This window comes from Pan troglodytes, chromosome 17 (assembly GCF_028858775.2).
Source record: "Pan troglodytes isolate AG18354 chromosome 17, NHGRI_mPanTro3-v2.0_pri, whole genome shotgun sequence".
Lineage (NCBI taxonomy): Eukaryota > Metazoa > Chordata > Mammalia > Primates > Hominidae > Pan > Pan troglodytes.
In genome coordinates this window covers 21706624-21722459 of record NC_072415.2, presented here as the reverse complement: position 1 = coordinate 21722459, position 15836 = coordinate 21706624, and the positions used below count along the sequence as shown (strand labels likewise).

The window sequence follows — 15836 nt, the reverse complement described above, 5'->3', positions numbered from 1 at the left end:
CACAACCATCATCACAATAAGGTTTTAGAACATTGCCATCATTGTGGAAAGGTCTTTGTTGCCTATTTGTAGTCAGTCTCCACTGCAACCCTAAACCCTCCAGGCAACCCCATATCTGCTTTCAAAATCAGGAAGTATAAGTTTTCAAACTGTATTCTTTTCACAATCGTTTTGAGTCCTTCATGATTTCATATAAATTTTAGGATCAGCTTGTCAGTTTCTACAAAAGTACCTGCTAGGATTTTGAAGGAATTTTATTGAATTTTTTCATTGAATGTGTAGATCACTTTGAGTTGTATTGCCATCTTAATATTGTCTTCCAATCCATGAACATGGAATAGCTCTTCATTTACTTAGATCTTCAATTTGTCTCAGTAGTGCTTTGTAGTTTTCAGTGTAAAAGTGTTGCATTCTGTTGTTAAATTATTTGTAAGTATCTTATTCTCTCAGTGCTACTATGGATAATTTTATTTTGGGCTCTTTATTGCTAGTACAGAAATATAATTGATTTTTGATGTAGTTATCTTTGTATCCTGTGATCTTACTCAATTATTAGTTCTAACAATTTGTAATTCCTTAGGACTTTCTACATATGGAATCATATTATCTGTGAATAAAGATAATTTTACTTCTTTTCCAGTCCGGATATTTCTTTTTTTGTTTGATTACCTTTACTTCCTGCCCCCCCTTTTTTCCCCGATTGCACTGGCAAACTCTTCTTGATTACAGTACTTAGTCCACTTACATTTAATGTAATTATTGCTATGACTTATATCTGATGATAATTTATATGTGCAGTTTTGCTCTTTATTGTATATTTCATGTCTTTTTTGTTACCTCTTTTATGTTGCCATTTTTGGTTTTAAATATTTTTCAGTGTACAATTTTAATTTCTCTGATTTTTTTAAACTGTTTTTTGATTTATTATCTTAGATGTTGATCCTGGAGATTGTAATACACATCCTAATTGATCACAGTCTACTTACAGGTTGATATTGACACAATTCCAGTAAAATATAGCAGCTTTGCTTCAATAAAGCTCCATTTTCTTCCTTTGTGTTATTTATATAACATCGATTACATCTAGATATGTGATTAACCCAACAAAAGAATGTTATTATTGTTTGATACAAAATGTTATCTTTTAAAGAAATAAGAGAAATCTATGTTTATGTAGTTTCAGATTTCCCCACAAATTTACTGATTTTGGTGTTCTTAATTTCTTCCTATGGATTTAAGTTACTATCTGGTGTAAGAGTTTTCCTTAGTACTTACTATAAGGCAAGTCTTCAGCCATGGTTTCTGTCAGTCTTTTTTTGATCTAGGTAGGAATATCTTGATATTGTCATTTTTTTTTTTCCTTTTTGAGACAGAATTTTGCTCTCTTACCCAGGCTGGAGAGTGCAGTGGTGTGATCTCAGCTCACTGCAGCCTTGACCTCCCAGGCTCAAGCAATCCTTCCACCTCAGCCTCCTGAGTAGCTGAGACCGCAGGTGCACACCACTATGCCCAGAGATAGGGTTTCATCATGTCGCCCAGTCTAGTCTGAAACTCCTGGCCTCAAGTGAGCCACCTGCCTCAGCCTCCCAAAGTGCTGGGATTACAAGTGTGAGCCACCACACCCTGGCTGATGTTGCCATTTTTAATAAGTAGCTTTATTGAGATATAATTCACATGCCATACATTTAAAGTATACATTTCAGTTGTTTTTATATTTACAGAGTTGTATGGTCACAACCACAATCAATTTTAGAAGTTTCACCCCAATATATACTCTTGAGAGAATGAGAAAGATAAAAATAACATCTTAAATGTTATTATGAAGATACTGACGTTGCAGATCTCCTCAGTTGATCTCACGGACCATAATTTGAGAACTGCTATACCAGTGTAATAAGCTCATTAATGAAACTACTGAGTGATGGGAGGAAAAAAGGAGAGAATGCTACTTAACAGGTTCAGCGATAGCCTAATAGTAGAATTAGGTACTTAATCTGGGTTCTCAAGGATGAATCCGTATTTGACCAGAAGGAAAGTGAAAGTAAAGGGTAGTATAAGCGAAAGAAACAGCAAATGGAAAACAAACTTGAGTTGGGATGTAGCCTATGAAGGATGGAGGATAGGAGGTGAGTCTAGCACTAGACAAGGAGCAGTTCATTATAGCCTTGTGTGCCTTGCAAAGGATCTTGGAACTTATTCTGTAGTCAGTCAGTCAGGAGGGAAGGGTCATAGAAAGAACCAGTCAGAATGCTATTTGATAAAATGTAAGTAGGAGGCAGTGTGGGCAGTGGCTTTTGGGATGAAGAGAAGTTGGCAGATCGAAAAGCTGTTGAATGAATTAAACTTGTGTGTGAAGAAAAAATAGTCTGGGTCCATTCTGAGGTTTGTTTCCATTACTAGGTTAATGATTGGGCCATTTCCTGAAAGGAAATTCAAGAGAAAGAACAGGTGGTTTTGAATAAGTTTGCTTTGTACTTGCTGAACTGAGTTGGCCCTGGGAACATTCAAGTAGAAATGTTTAGTAGGCAGTTGCATATGAGTGTAAGAACTCAAAACAAGTCTGGATTGGAAATAAATATATGAGGATATGTAGAAAGTATGGAGAAGAGTGTACAAAGAGTGTATAAAGTGGCACAAGAATGGAGGAGGATAGACCCTGAGGAATTCAAATATTTTAGGAGGAGTAAAGAGACAAGGAAAGAGGAGGACAGAGAGAGAACCAAGGGAGGTTCCACAGAGAATGGCTAGAGGGAAGAGAGAGTCTGCACTGCCAAATGCAACAGAGGTTAAGAGGAAAGATGAGGCCATTGAAACATTTTAAATGACCTTGATGAAAGTAGTTTGCGTGGAGATGTGGGGACAGAATGCAATGTTAGATTTGAAGAAAACATTATAACTTTTATTTCTGCATGTTTAAGTATAGTGAAGGTTATATTTGTGGAAATTTATCTGGGCTGCTTGATGCCACTTTTTGGATTTGAATTTATAAGGCTAAACTGAATGAAGCTTTAATTGTTCCTATGTACTTTTCATGTATCTTTTGAAAGTTGTCACGAAATAAGTAGTGCCTGAATATTGCCCTCCTAAAAGTGTGATTTTTTTTTTTTTTTTTTTTTTTTTTGAGACGGAGTCTCGCTCTGTCGCCCAGGCTGGAGTGCAGTGGGGCCAAAAAGTCTGATTTCTTAAAAGTGTAGCAACAATAGCAAAAACCAAATACTTCACTAACATATTTCTGTTTAAAACATTCCCTAGGTAAGTTAAGAATACTTGTTAATCATTGGATTTATAAAATAAATGGCAAGAATGAATACAAACTATTACATTCCTCTAGTTAACAAATTTTTGGCTTACATAAAGGGATGTATTTATTCTCAGTCTCTGTTTAACTGTATGTTTTTCAAGATCATTAGTTTGGGTAAGGATCAGAAGCTCATCTAAGGCAACATGCGCTGTACTTAAATTGCCATGCTTTGGGATTTCAGAGCAGTTTGATGTCAAAAGCTGTTGTTAGAAGTATTTTCCTCAGTTTTTCAGTGAATATTTAACCCCTTATTTTACCTTGAGAGGAAGGGCTGTAGTTTTTATTCCAAAGATGCTAGGTATAGACCATGTTGCTGCTCCTTTTTAAGACAAAGTGAAGAAGTTGGGGTAGGGGGTAGAAGGCATGACCATCATTCATGTGTATATTTGCAATGTGTATTTCTTTGATTGTCTTTTTTTTTTTTTTGACGGAGTCTCGCTCTTTTTGCCCAGGCCGGAGTGGAGTGGCGCTATCTCGGCTCACTGCAAGCTCCACCTCCTGGGTTCACGCCATTCTCCTGCCTCAGCCTCCCGAGTAGCTGGGACTACAGGTGCCTGCCACCGCACCTGGCTAATTTTTTGTATTTTTAGTAGAGACGGGGTTTCACCTTGTTAGCCAGGATGGTCTCAAATGGTCTCAATCTCCTGACCTCGTGATCCGCCCACCTCGGCCTCCCAAAGTGCTGGGATTACAGGCGTGAGCCACTGCGCCTGGCCGATTGTCTTTTCATAGTGAGTGGCATTGAAGTCAGCTTCTGGGTTCTGCTAAGTTGTTTTTCCCCATAACATTTTTAGAAATGAGGCTGGGCATGGTGGCTTATGCCTATAATGTGTGCTTTGGGGAGACCAAGGCAGGAGAATTGCTTGAGGCCAGGAGTTCAAGACCAGCCTGGGCAAGACCCCCGTCTCTACCAAAAAAAAAATTAGCTGGATGTGTTGATACACAGCTGTATTCCTAGCTACTGGGGAGGCTGAAGTAGAAGGATTGCTTTAAGCTACAGTGAGCTATGCTTGTGCCACTGCGTTCCAGCCTGGCAAGAGAGCAGGACCCTGCTGTCTCTATTCATTTTAATTTTTTTTTTTTAACAGTTCTCTTATGTAAGTAGAGACCCCATTTACAGTTTAATATGACAGAATATTGCTGTTACGAGGTCCTAAATTAATAAAATAACCTAAACCAAAATTTCACTCCTTAAATTCATTTAAGTAGAGCATAACTTAAGTAATTGCATTTTATAGCAATTTAATTTTTATGTAAAGTCCTCTCATTAAATATTAAAATAGTTAGGATTTTGACAAGAATGTTCACACCTTTCACTGCTCATCTGTGGTCTTTTCCCCCCATTGATTCTAGTTTAGTTTAGAAATGTCTCCACTACTCTTTTAGCTATAAATCAGTATTTAAAATTTGCAAAGCAGAATCTTTTATAAAATCTGTTGAGATAGTCTAAAACCTGGTTAAATTCATAAAATGTGAGAGAGGGGATATTAATTATTTTAACCATCTGAATAGTTCTGTTATATCCTTTTCGTCATCAGTGTAGTTCAGACATTCATTATTTCCTCTCCAAGTGACTATTGAGATTTTTTCTTTTATTATCCAAGTATTATAATACGTTTGTTGTAAAAAATTAGAAAATACATATAAGAATAATGAAAATAGAAATTACCTATTACCTTGTCAACAACTGTGAAGGTTCTGAGATTTTACCCTACTTGTAAGCTAATTAGCTTCATGGATGCTGGCAGAAGACACAATTCCTAGGTCAGTGATGAAGGAATATTTGCTATTCAGCAATAGCAGTAGCCAGAGTATCATTGTTTGTGCCTGTTCCCTGAGCCTCGCTTCTCACAAGGGGGATGCAGTGATGGGCAGATGACAACTGCATATGCAGTGGGTTGTATTACAGGGTAGGAACCCCAAATATTTTATGATGGGCAGCAAGTCTGCCTGAACTTTTCCCTAGAAGGAGACATTATTACACTGGACAGCAAACAGGTATGTCCTTAGCTTTAGAGGGAGACACTACCTCTGTCTTTCGAGGCTGTTTATCATACAAATACCCATGAAAAGATAGTCCAGGACAAAGGAAATTAGTGTGTCTGCTCGCAAGATGTGCAAAAATGCAAGAGAGACATGGAGAATTATGTCCCAACACAGCTGTAATGGCACCACCTACAGATAGCTATTAACATTTTGGTTTACAGGCATACCTCATTTTATTGCACTTCACTTTATTGTGCTTTGCAGATAATTGTGCTTTTTACAAATTGAAGGTTAGTGGCAACCCTGTGTTGAGCAAGTTCATTGGCAACATTTTTCCAACAGCATGTACTCACTTGTCTCTATGTCACATCTTGATAATTTTCATATTTCCAACTTTTTCATTATCATGATGATGATTAGTGATCTTTGTTACTATTGTAGTTGTTTTGTGGGCACCACACTGTATGCAGAAAAGATGGCAAGCTTAATGTTGTATGTGTTCTACTGCTCCACTTACTGGCTCCTCTCCCAACTCCGCCCCTCCTTGGGCCTTCCTATTTCCTAAAACAACAATTTTGAAATTGTTGTGTTTCAGTGGTCTCTAAGTATTCAAGTGAAGAGTGGAATGTCTCTCATTTTAAGTCGAAAGCTCTAAATGATTAAGCTTAGTGAGGAAGGTATGTCAAAGGCTGAGAGAGGTCAAAAGCTAGGCCTCTTGTGCCAGTTAACCAAGAGAGGAATGCCAAGGAAAAGTTCTTGAAGAACACTAAAAGTGCTGTTAAAGTGAACACACCATAAGAAAGCAAAACAGTCTTATTGCTGATATGGAGGAAGTTTGGAGTGGTCTGGATAGAAGATCAAACCAGCTACAACATCCCCTTAAACCAAAGTTCAATCCAGATCAAGGCCCTCTCCTCAATTCTGTGAAGGCTGAGAGAGGTTTGGAAGCTGCAGAAGAAAAGTCTGAAGCTAGCATAAGTTGGTTCATGAGGTTTAAGGAAAGAAGCTGTCTCCATAACATAAAAGTGCAAGGTGAAGCACCAAGTGCTAATGTGGAAGCTACAGCAAGTTATCCAGAAGATCTACCTATGATCTTTGATGAAGATGGCTACACTAAACTACAGATTTCAGTATAGATGAAATAGCCTTCTATTGGAAAAAGATACCATGTAGGACTTTGAAAGCTAGAGAGGAGAAGTCAATCCCTGGCTTCAAAGCTTCAGAGGACAGGCTGACTGTCTTGTTAGGGACAAATGCAGCTGACAACTATTAAGTTAAAGCCAGTGCTCTTCTTCCATTGCAGAAACGCCAAGACCCATAAGAATTACATGAAATTTACTCTGCCTGTACCTTATCAATGGAAAAACAGTGCCTAATGACAGCACATCTGTTCACAGCATGGTTTCCTGAATAGATTAAGCCTACTGTTGAGACTTACTAAGAAAAAAGGATTATTTTCAAAATATTACTGCTCATTGACGACATGTCAGTGAGCTGTCACCCAAGAGCTCTGACAGAGACATACAAAGAGAATAATGTTGTTTTCATGGCTGCTGACATGCGGTCCATTCTGCAGCCCATAGGTCAAGGAATAATTTTAACTTTTTAAACAAGTCTTATTAAAGAAGTATGCTTTGTAAGGCTGTAGCTGCCATAAAGAGTGATTCCTCTGATGGATTTGGGCAAAAAAATTGAAAACCATCTTGAAAGGATTCACCATTTTAGATGCCATTAAAAACATTTGTGATTCATGAGAGGAAGTCAAAATACCAATATTAACCAGAGTTTGGAAAAGTTGATTCTAACACTCATGGATGACTGAGAGGTTCAAGACTTTAGTGGAGGAACTAACTGTAGATGGGATTGGAAAAAGCAAGAGAATGAGAATCAAGTGGAGCCTGAAGATGTGACTGAATTGCTGAAATCTCATGATCAAACTTGAAACCTACTTTTAAAACAACCTTATAAGCAAAACACTTGGTTTGAAGCTCCATTTCATTGGCAGAAGAGAAAAATAGCTCATCTTTCTTATGGATGAGCAAATAAAGTATTTCTTGAGATGGAATCTACTCTTGGTGAAGATGCTATAAACATTGTTGAAATGACAGCAAAGAATTTAGTATATTACATAAACTTCGTTGATAAAACAGCAGCAGAGTTAAATAAGATAGACTCCAATTTGAAAAGAAGTTCTGTGGGTAAGTGCTATCAACGGCATTGCATGCTCCAGAGAGATCTCTTGTGAGAGAAAATCAATTCACATGGCAAACTTCATTGTTTTCTTAAGAAATTGTAATAGCCACCCCAACCATCAAAAATTGTCCTGATCAGCAAACAGCCATCAACCTAAGGCAAGACCCTCCACCAGCAAAGAGATTACAACTCACCGATGGCCCATGCAATCTTTAGCATATTTTAGTATATTTAGTACTTTAAAGTAGGTATATATGTATTTTAGACATGATAGTATTGCACACTTACTAGACTACATCATAGTGTAAACATAATTTTTGTACTGGGAAACCAAAAAATTTGTGTGACTTGTTTTGTCATTATAATTGCTTTATCGTGGTGGTCTGGAACTGAATCTGCCATATCTCCAAGGTATGCCTTGATATTGTTCCCGAGTTTTCTGTTATATATTTGCACGTGTGTATATATATTCTTGTTTTCTGGATACTTTTTTTTACCATTTTTCTATCTTACTGAGATGACAAAGGCTATCAATACATTGTTTAATAGCAGAATTAATAGAAGATCATTCTTACCATTGATGCTTTCATTATTACGTGTGATGGCTGTTGCCAGTTATTGGGAAAATAATGTTAAATGAAACAGACTCTAGAAATATTTTAAGATAATAAACCTAACAGAGTTATGGGCCTAGGATGTGCTAATGAGCCTCTCGTGAATTTGATAGAGTATTTCTACTCTTTGGTAATACAGAAATTTCAAGACTATCAAAAACATTTCTTTTGAAAGAAAAGAAACCCTTTGTTCAAATACGCCTTGAAGGACAGTTTTATAGATGACATAACAAGTAGTTAGCAGTTATGATAGTTACACATCACCGTATTGCACAGGAGAACATATTCCATATACTCTTTTGCTGTTTTCTTTCAATTTGATATCACATAGGTTTTTTTTTAACTCATTTTGTGGCACTGACCTGTATCTTATGTAGCTGCAAGGGAGAAGGGATTTTTAAATGATTCTTAAATCTTTTATTCGTAACAATGATTCATTTTCTGAGGCAAGTTACTGGAGTTTTGTTGGTTAACCTGTGTATTAGCTGTGCCTTTTTGTTTTCTGTATTTCTGTTGCTTTGACTTCTGAGGCCTTGCTGACCATTGAGAGACTGTATCTTCCAGGGCTAGCCAGTTCCTAGAGATAATAAACTCACTGTGAGCAAATCTTTCACTCTCAGACCGACCTATCTAGACCCCACATCCAAACCCCCAACTTTGTTGGGCTCTCACACTCTGGGCCACTGGCCATCTGTCCTAATCACCCCAGAACCAGGCACCAATTAGAGAAACAGCTCCCATACCCCAGAACCCACTGAAATTATTCAAGGTATCCAATCCCAAGCCTGCTTACCCTGCTTCACACTTTTTTTTCCTGTAGAAACTACAGTAAAGGCTCTTGCTCACATTTCACCTTTCTTCTTTTACCTCTTGACCAACCACCCTGGTACTTCCCTGTGTGGTCTGGAGTGGCATGATGTGGCATGGCATGCTCCCCACCCCTTGGAACTGTGAGTAACAATCTTTTCCATAGCAGTAATATCCTGATTTGTTGGTCTCACCATATAATAAAACCTACATTTTAAGTAACCTTATAAGCAAAACACCTTGTTTTTGAAGCTCCATTGGCAGAAGTGAAAAAATAGCTCGAGGATTTTAGTTGAAAGCTTGGAAATTGATCAAGAATGAATGTAGAATTTATTGATGTTATTCTTGTCACTTTGTTCTTGCCATCATAGGGTTTTCTTTAATCTTTCGATACAATGAATTAAGAGGTTTTCTATCAGTGAACTGTCCTTGCATTCTCTAGGTGAGCCCTGCTTGATTATAATATATTCTAAGAATTGAATTTGGCTTGATAGTCTGTTTAGGACTTTTGCATTTAAGTTCATAAGTGGATTTTTGTCTATAATTTTGTATCTTGTGCTGTTTTTTGGTATCAGTTTCATTTTAGACTTCTAAAATGAATTGGTAACTTCTAATCTTTCTGTGCTCTGGTATTTATAAGACATGGGAAATACCTGCTTCTTGAATTTTTGTTTTTTTGGTTAAAACTCTATTGTAAAATCTTGTGGAGTAGGTGCCTTTTTAAACATACATTTCACTATGGATTTATCTTTTTTTTTCCTCCTTTTTTTTTTTTAGAGACAGGGTCTTGCTCTGCTCTGTCACCCAGCCTGGAATGCAGTGGCATGATTATAGGTCACTGCAGCCTTCTGCCTCAGCCTCCCGAGTAGCTGGGACTACAGGTGTGTGCCATTGCGCCCAGCTAGTTTTTAAAAATTTTTTATGGCGATGAGGTCTCACCACGTTGCCCAGGATGGTTTCAAACTCCTGTCCTCAAGTGATCCATCCGCGTCAGCCTCCCAGAGCATTGGGATTACAGATTTTAGCCACTGCACCCAGCCTGATTTACTGTTTTCTGTGGTAATTGGTCTGTTCTGGTTTTCCCTTCCTGTCATCCTGTCATGAGCTAGTTTTTAGTAATCCATATATTCCAAGGAAATTACCCATTTTTACAGGCAGTAAGTTTTTTAATAGTGTAAAATTGAATACAGCATTTTTTTTTTTTTTTTTTTTGGATACAGGATCTCACTCTGTTGTCCAGCCTAGAGCACAGTGGCGAGAACTTGGCTCACTATAGCCTCAATCCTCCCAGCTCAAGCAATCCTCCTGCCTCAGCCTCCCAAGTAGCTAGGAACACAGGTGCATGCCACCATGCCCGGCTAATTTTTAAATTTTTTTACGGAAACAAGGTCAAGGTCCCCCTGTGTGGCCCAGGCTGGTCTCAAACTCCTAGGCTTAAGTGATCCACCCACCTCGGCCTCCCAAAGTGCTAGGATTACAGGCATGAGCCACCATGCCCAGCCAACAGCATTCTTTCATAACTTTTTAATATTCCCTCTCTAGTTGTATTCAGGCTCAATCTCAGCGTTTTTGTTTGTTTGTTTGTTTTTATCTTTTCTCTGTTTTTCATTATTAAGTTCACCAAAGGTTTGTTAATTTATTTGCTCTTTTAGAGTCATCTTTTGGTTTTATTGCTACTTTAAAAAAATGACATTAATTTGTTATGCCCCTTTTTCCTCCTCATCCCTCCTTTATTTTTCATCTTGGGTTGAAAACTGGTATCTTTTATAGTCTGAATCTACTTTTCATTTGCTTTTGAGAGTTTCTACAATCATGATAAATTATCACTTATTATCATAGCTTGGGGAATGTTCTTTTAAGATCTCCTGCTAAGGCAGTGTGGCTTAGTTCTCAGTATGAAGCACATTTCTCACAAAGGAGTTGTCATACCCCAGTTTTAGATGTGCCATATCAATTTGGATGTTTTGATTATAGGAGTGAACTTTATAATACCTATAGGTCACTTCACCTGATTGGGCGAGTACTTAGTATTTTTGTTTGGTATATCATTCTTTTTCTAAAATGAATTATAAATCCATTTCTGGTTTTCTGATTTAAGAAATAGGGTTGTAATCTACTGGCCTGGATAGATTATTCTTGGTTCCTGTGATCCTTACATATTTTCTTCTTTATTGGTAAATAATAGTGGTTCTCAAACTTTACTATGCATCAAAATTATGTGGCAGGACTATTAAAACAGATCATTAAGCCCTAGCCCCAGAGATTCTGATTCAGTAGGTCTGAGATGATGCCTGAGATTTTGCATTTCTAGTAAGTTTCTAGGTGATGCTGATACTGCTAGTCAGGAAGCCATTTGAGAACTACTGATATAGATAATTTTATTTATTTATTTATTTATTTATTTATTTATTTATTGAGACAGAGTTTTGCTCTTGTTGCCCAGGCTGGAGTGCAACGGTATGATCTCAGCTCACTGAAGCCCCTGCCTCCCAGATTCAAGCGATTCTCCTGCCTCAGCCTCCTGAGTAGTTAGGATTATAGGCACCTGCCACCACACCTGGCTAATTTTTTGTATTTTTAGTAGAGACAGGATTTCACCATGTTGGCCAGGCTGGTCTCAAACTCCTGACCTCAGGTGATACCCATGCTGTGGCCTCCCACAGTGCCGGGATTAACAGGCATGAGCCACCACACCCAGCCAATTTTATTTTTTAAATAAAATACCATCAGTTTGATTCAATTCAGAATTGCTTTTTAAAATTTACATATTCATTGGCGCTACATCTAGATATAATGGTTCTATTCAAAATATTTTGTTTTACTGTTGTTTTAAAATTGTTATTAGAAGTACCATTCAACCCAGCAATCCCATTTTTGTTTACCCAAAAGAATATAAATTGTCCTATTAAAAAGACACATACATGCGTATGTTCATTGCAGCACTACTCACAGTAGCAAATACATGGAATTAACCTAAATGTGCATCAACAGTAGACTGGATAAAGAAAATGTGGTATATACACACCATGGAACACTATGCAGCCATTAAAAAGAATGAGATCATCTTTTTTGCACAGCAACATGGATGGAGCTGGAGGCCATAATCCTAAGTGAACTAATGCAGGAATAGAAAACCACCAAATACCACATGATCTCATAAGTGGGAGCTAAACATTGAGTACACACGGACATGAAGGGAACAGCAGACACTGGGGCTTACTTGAGGGTGGAGGGTGGGAGGAGGGAGAGGATCAAAAAACTGCCTATCAGGTACTATGCTTATTACCTGGGTAATGAAATAATCTTTACACCAAACCCCAGTGATATGCAATTTACTTACATAACAAACCTGCACAGGTACCCCTGAAAGTAAAATATTTAAAAATAAATATAAAATTATGTTATTAAATAAGAGTAGGGAAATATGAAACAGGAAAAAATGTACTTGTTGAAGCTGGGTCTTGAGTATATTGAATACAGTGATAGGTAATACTATCTCTTTTTGTGTATGTTTGAAATTTTCCTTAGGGGTTTCTATACTGCATTGCTTAGCTAATATTGATATAACTTTACTCTATTTGACTTTTTAATAGAGTAAAGACAAGATTGCATCCTACAGCAAAACTCCAAAAATTGAACGAAGTGATGTGAGCAAGGAGATGAAAGAGAAATCATCCATGAAACGTAAACTTCCTTTTACCATTAGCCCATCAAGAAATGAAGAACGAGATTCAGACACAGGTAGAATAATTTGCTGTTCTCTGGTAAAATCTTGCCCATTCTTTAATTCTGATTTTTGTTTCTTGTACACCACTCCTCTTGACACCCCAGTTTATAGAGAAATATTTGTATTTCACTATTTCAGATTTATCATTTTGGGGTAGGAATTCATCTATCATGCCAAGTGTGATTTCTAACCAGAGATAAAAACAATTTTCTTTATTCCTTACTCTTTGAATGTTTATTGTGAATTTCTTTATCAAGAAATTAATTTTGGGAGGAGCATTCAAATGAATAAAAATTACTCAGTGATAAGGAAGCATTGGGATATGCAGATTTGAGAAAAAGTTGTTGAGCTTTTGTGAACATATGGTCACACCCCAAAGAAGTTTAGGCACTTTAGATTCAGAAATAAATTAGAAACATGCAAACACACACACACACACGCGCGCGCGCGCGCACACACACACACACACACACACACACACACACATTGAGGCTAACTGCCTCAGTGCTTTTCATAGAATTTTTGTTTCCCAAAACTCCTATATACCAGAAATTGATACTTGAAATCAGCCAATCCCAGTTATTCATAACGGATGAGATTCTTGTTATTGCTATCTAATAAATTACTAGGTTGTGTTTTAGCCCTGAACTAACCGATTTTTGAAACTAATATAAACTTGAATGTATGTATTTACTGTAGTTTTAGTCATTGCATGAAATATTAATAATGAACTGTTCTTAAAAATGTTTTAGCCTCAGAGAAAGTATTCCATTCTGAGTTTACGTACATAGATTATATTCTGCCTATATCTTTCTAGTCATTTTAATTGTCAGTTCAGAAATGATCTTGACTCTGGAAACTGAAAATACTCATAAAGATTTTTGAAACATTCTATGCTAACATAGCTTTAGAAAATCATGTAGTGTATGCTTTTGGTAGCCAGGTCTCCTTTTGTGTATTTTGCCACTGCTGTTGTGTGAATTAAAAATTGTTCTTAAACACTCATGACATTTTTAAACTTTGAAGATTGCTGTGTCTTGCAGTGATTACGAAATCATGTGCTTTTTCATTTTAAGCTACACTGGTTTCTTTGAGAGATTCAGAATCTTTTTTTTTTCCCCCCGAAGCATCCTAAGTGATACTCTCAAGCTATTACTGGATCGCTTAGCTGAGAAGAGGGTGCTTATGTGCCTTTGGGATAGCTATTTCAGATTGAACTCTTCTCGCATATTCTTGTTAAAAGTTTCTTTGCTAGTCATTTTTAAATTACATTACTCGGGTTTTGTTTTCCAATGAGAGTATATTTCTGATAGCTGTTCGAAAAATGGATTTTGATAAATTCAAAGAATATTAATATTTTTAAGGAATAAAGTTTCAAGATAATCTTTTCATGAGAGCCTTTGTCATTAGATCAGATGGATTATTTTTCTTTTATTTAGAATAAAATTAAGGAGAAAATGTTACTTAGGAAGGTAAGAAATTTAGGCATTGAATAAATGTAACCTAATTCATATGTCTAAAATTGGGTTATATACACTTTTCCCCCTTACATTTTTTCTACTATTGGACTTTAGTTGGGATATCGCAGCTCTCTATAAGACTGTTTCATAACACTTATTCTTCCTTTTGAAAAGTTAACATGTTGTCACCAAACAAAATTTTGTTGGATTTAAAACACAATTGACCCTCGAATGGTGTGGGGACTAGGGGCGCCAACCCCCGTTTCCCCCTTCACACAGTCAAATCTGTGTATCTTTTGACTTCCCAAGTACTTAACTACTAATAGCCTGCTGTTGACCAAAGCCTTACCAATAACATAAACAGTCAATTAACACATCTTTTGTGTGTTATGTTATTTTTTCTTTACTGTTACCTGAGATGACGTGTTATATTATTATATACTGTACTCTTTAAGCTAGAGAAAAAAATGTTACTTAAGAAAATCATAAAGAACAGAAAATATATTTACTGTTCATTAAATGGAAATGTATCATTATAAAGATCTTCATCCTCATTGTCTTCACATTGAGTAGACTGAGGAAGAGGAGGGGTTGATTTTGCTGTCTCAGGGATGCAGGGAGGCAGAAGAAAATTCCTGTGTAAGTGGATCTGTGCAGTTCAAAATCAGGTGGTTCAAGGTCAATTGTATTTATATTTTTGGTAGGCTTTATTTATAAATTTTAGTAATAGATGATGTCTTTGGTTTAACATATCACAACACAGTGAAAACATTAAGGAGGATTTCCCTAGTCCTAGTACAAAATGTGTTATTTACGATTCAAGTGTCTTTTATATAATTTTTTTTAAAAAGTAGAATTCAGTACCATTAAGTGATATTTCCCATATGAAAGATACAGCATCAGACTTCATATCTGACATTGATCTTTTTTATGTAGTATTCTGTATTTTAAACTATTAGCTGAAACTGTGAAGATAAAGATACAGAGGGGAGAAACATTTACGGCATATATCAAAACCCTTAATATATGTAGTATTTGAAGATCTTCTAAGTGTGAAAAGGAAACTCAAAAATGGGAAAATGGACCAAAAAATACAAGTGGTTCAGAACAATTATAGTTTGGAAAGAAATACATGGAAAAAATACATCAATAGTAATCAAAGAAATACAATTTATGGTGAATGACAAAATTGTTTTTGGTCTGAATCACCCAGTGGTTATGGGTTGGACATAGGAATTTGCTTTCGTGGGTCTAAATTATAGAAATACTTTGTTTAAGGTAAATAGGACAGTGTATGTAAAAAGTTGTTTCTTAACATTTGACTAATTTTTTCTTTGGGCATTTATTATAATAATGATAACTATTATTATTTTGAGACAGAGTCACTCTGTCGCCCAGGCTGGAGTGCAGTGGTGCCATCTCAGCTCACTGCAACCTCTGCTTCCTGGGTTCAAGTGATTCTCCCGCCTCAGCCTTCTGAGTAGCTGGGATTACAGGCGCCTGCCACGATGCCTGACTAATTTTCATATTTTTAGTAGAGACGGAGTTTCACCATGTTGGCCAGGCTGTTAACTCCGGACCTCAAGTGATCTGCCAGCCTCAGCCTCCCAAAGTGCTGGGATTACAGGAGTGAGCCAACATGCCTGGCTTCTAATAATTACTGATGAGAGCATTTATCTTTAAGAATGTTTATCTCAGCTTTCTTTATAATAGCAAAAAAATCAGGAAAATTGTGTTGAGTAATATAG

The 15836-nt window shown here is 36.7% G+C and overlaps 1 protein-coding gene across 10 annotated transcripts in view; it reads left to right on the top strand.

The window, feature by feature from the left end:
• The window catches only part of ANKRD12 (ankyrin repeat domain 12), a 149370-nt gene that overhangs the window by 46850 nt on the left and 86684 nt on the right, over positions 1-15836 (top strand). For 8 of the 10 annotated variants that reach the window (XR_008540718.2, XM_016933312.4, XM_016933309.4 and 5 more), the window contains one exon: positions 12495-12642. Coding sequence is in view for 8 of the 10 variants with exons in the window: in XM_016933312.4 (XP_016788801.2) it covers positions 12495-12642 (148 nt within the window). In the remaining 2 variants the exon portion in view is untranslated. Of the gene's footprint in view, positions 1-8914; positions 9045-12494; positions 12643-15836 lie in introns of those variants that run through there. The other 2 variants (XM_063795937.1, XM_016933307.3) reach the window with 2 other exon arrangements.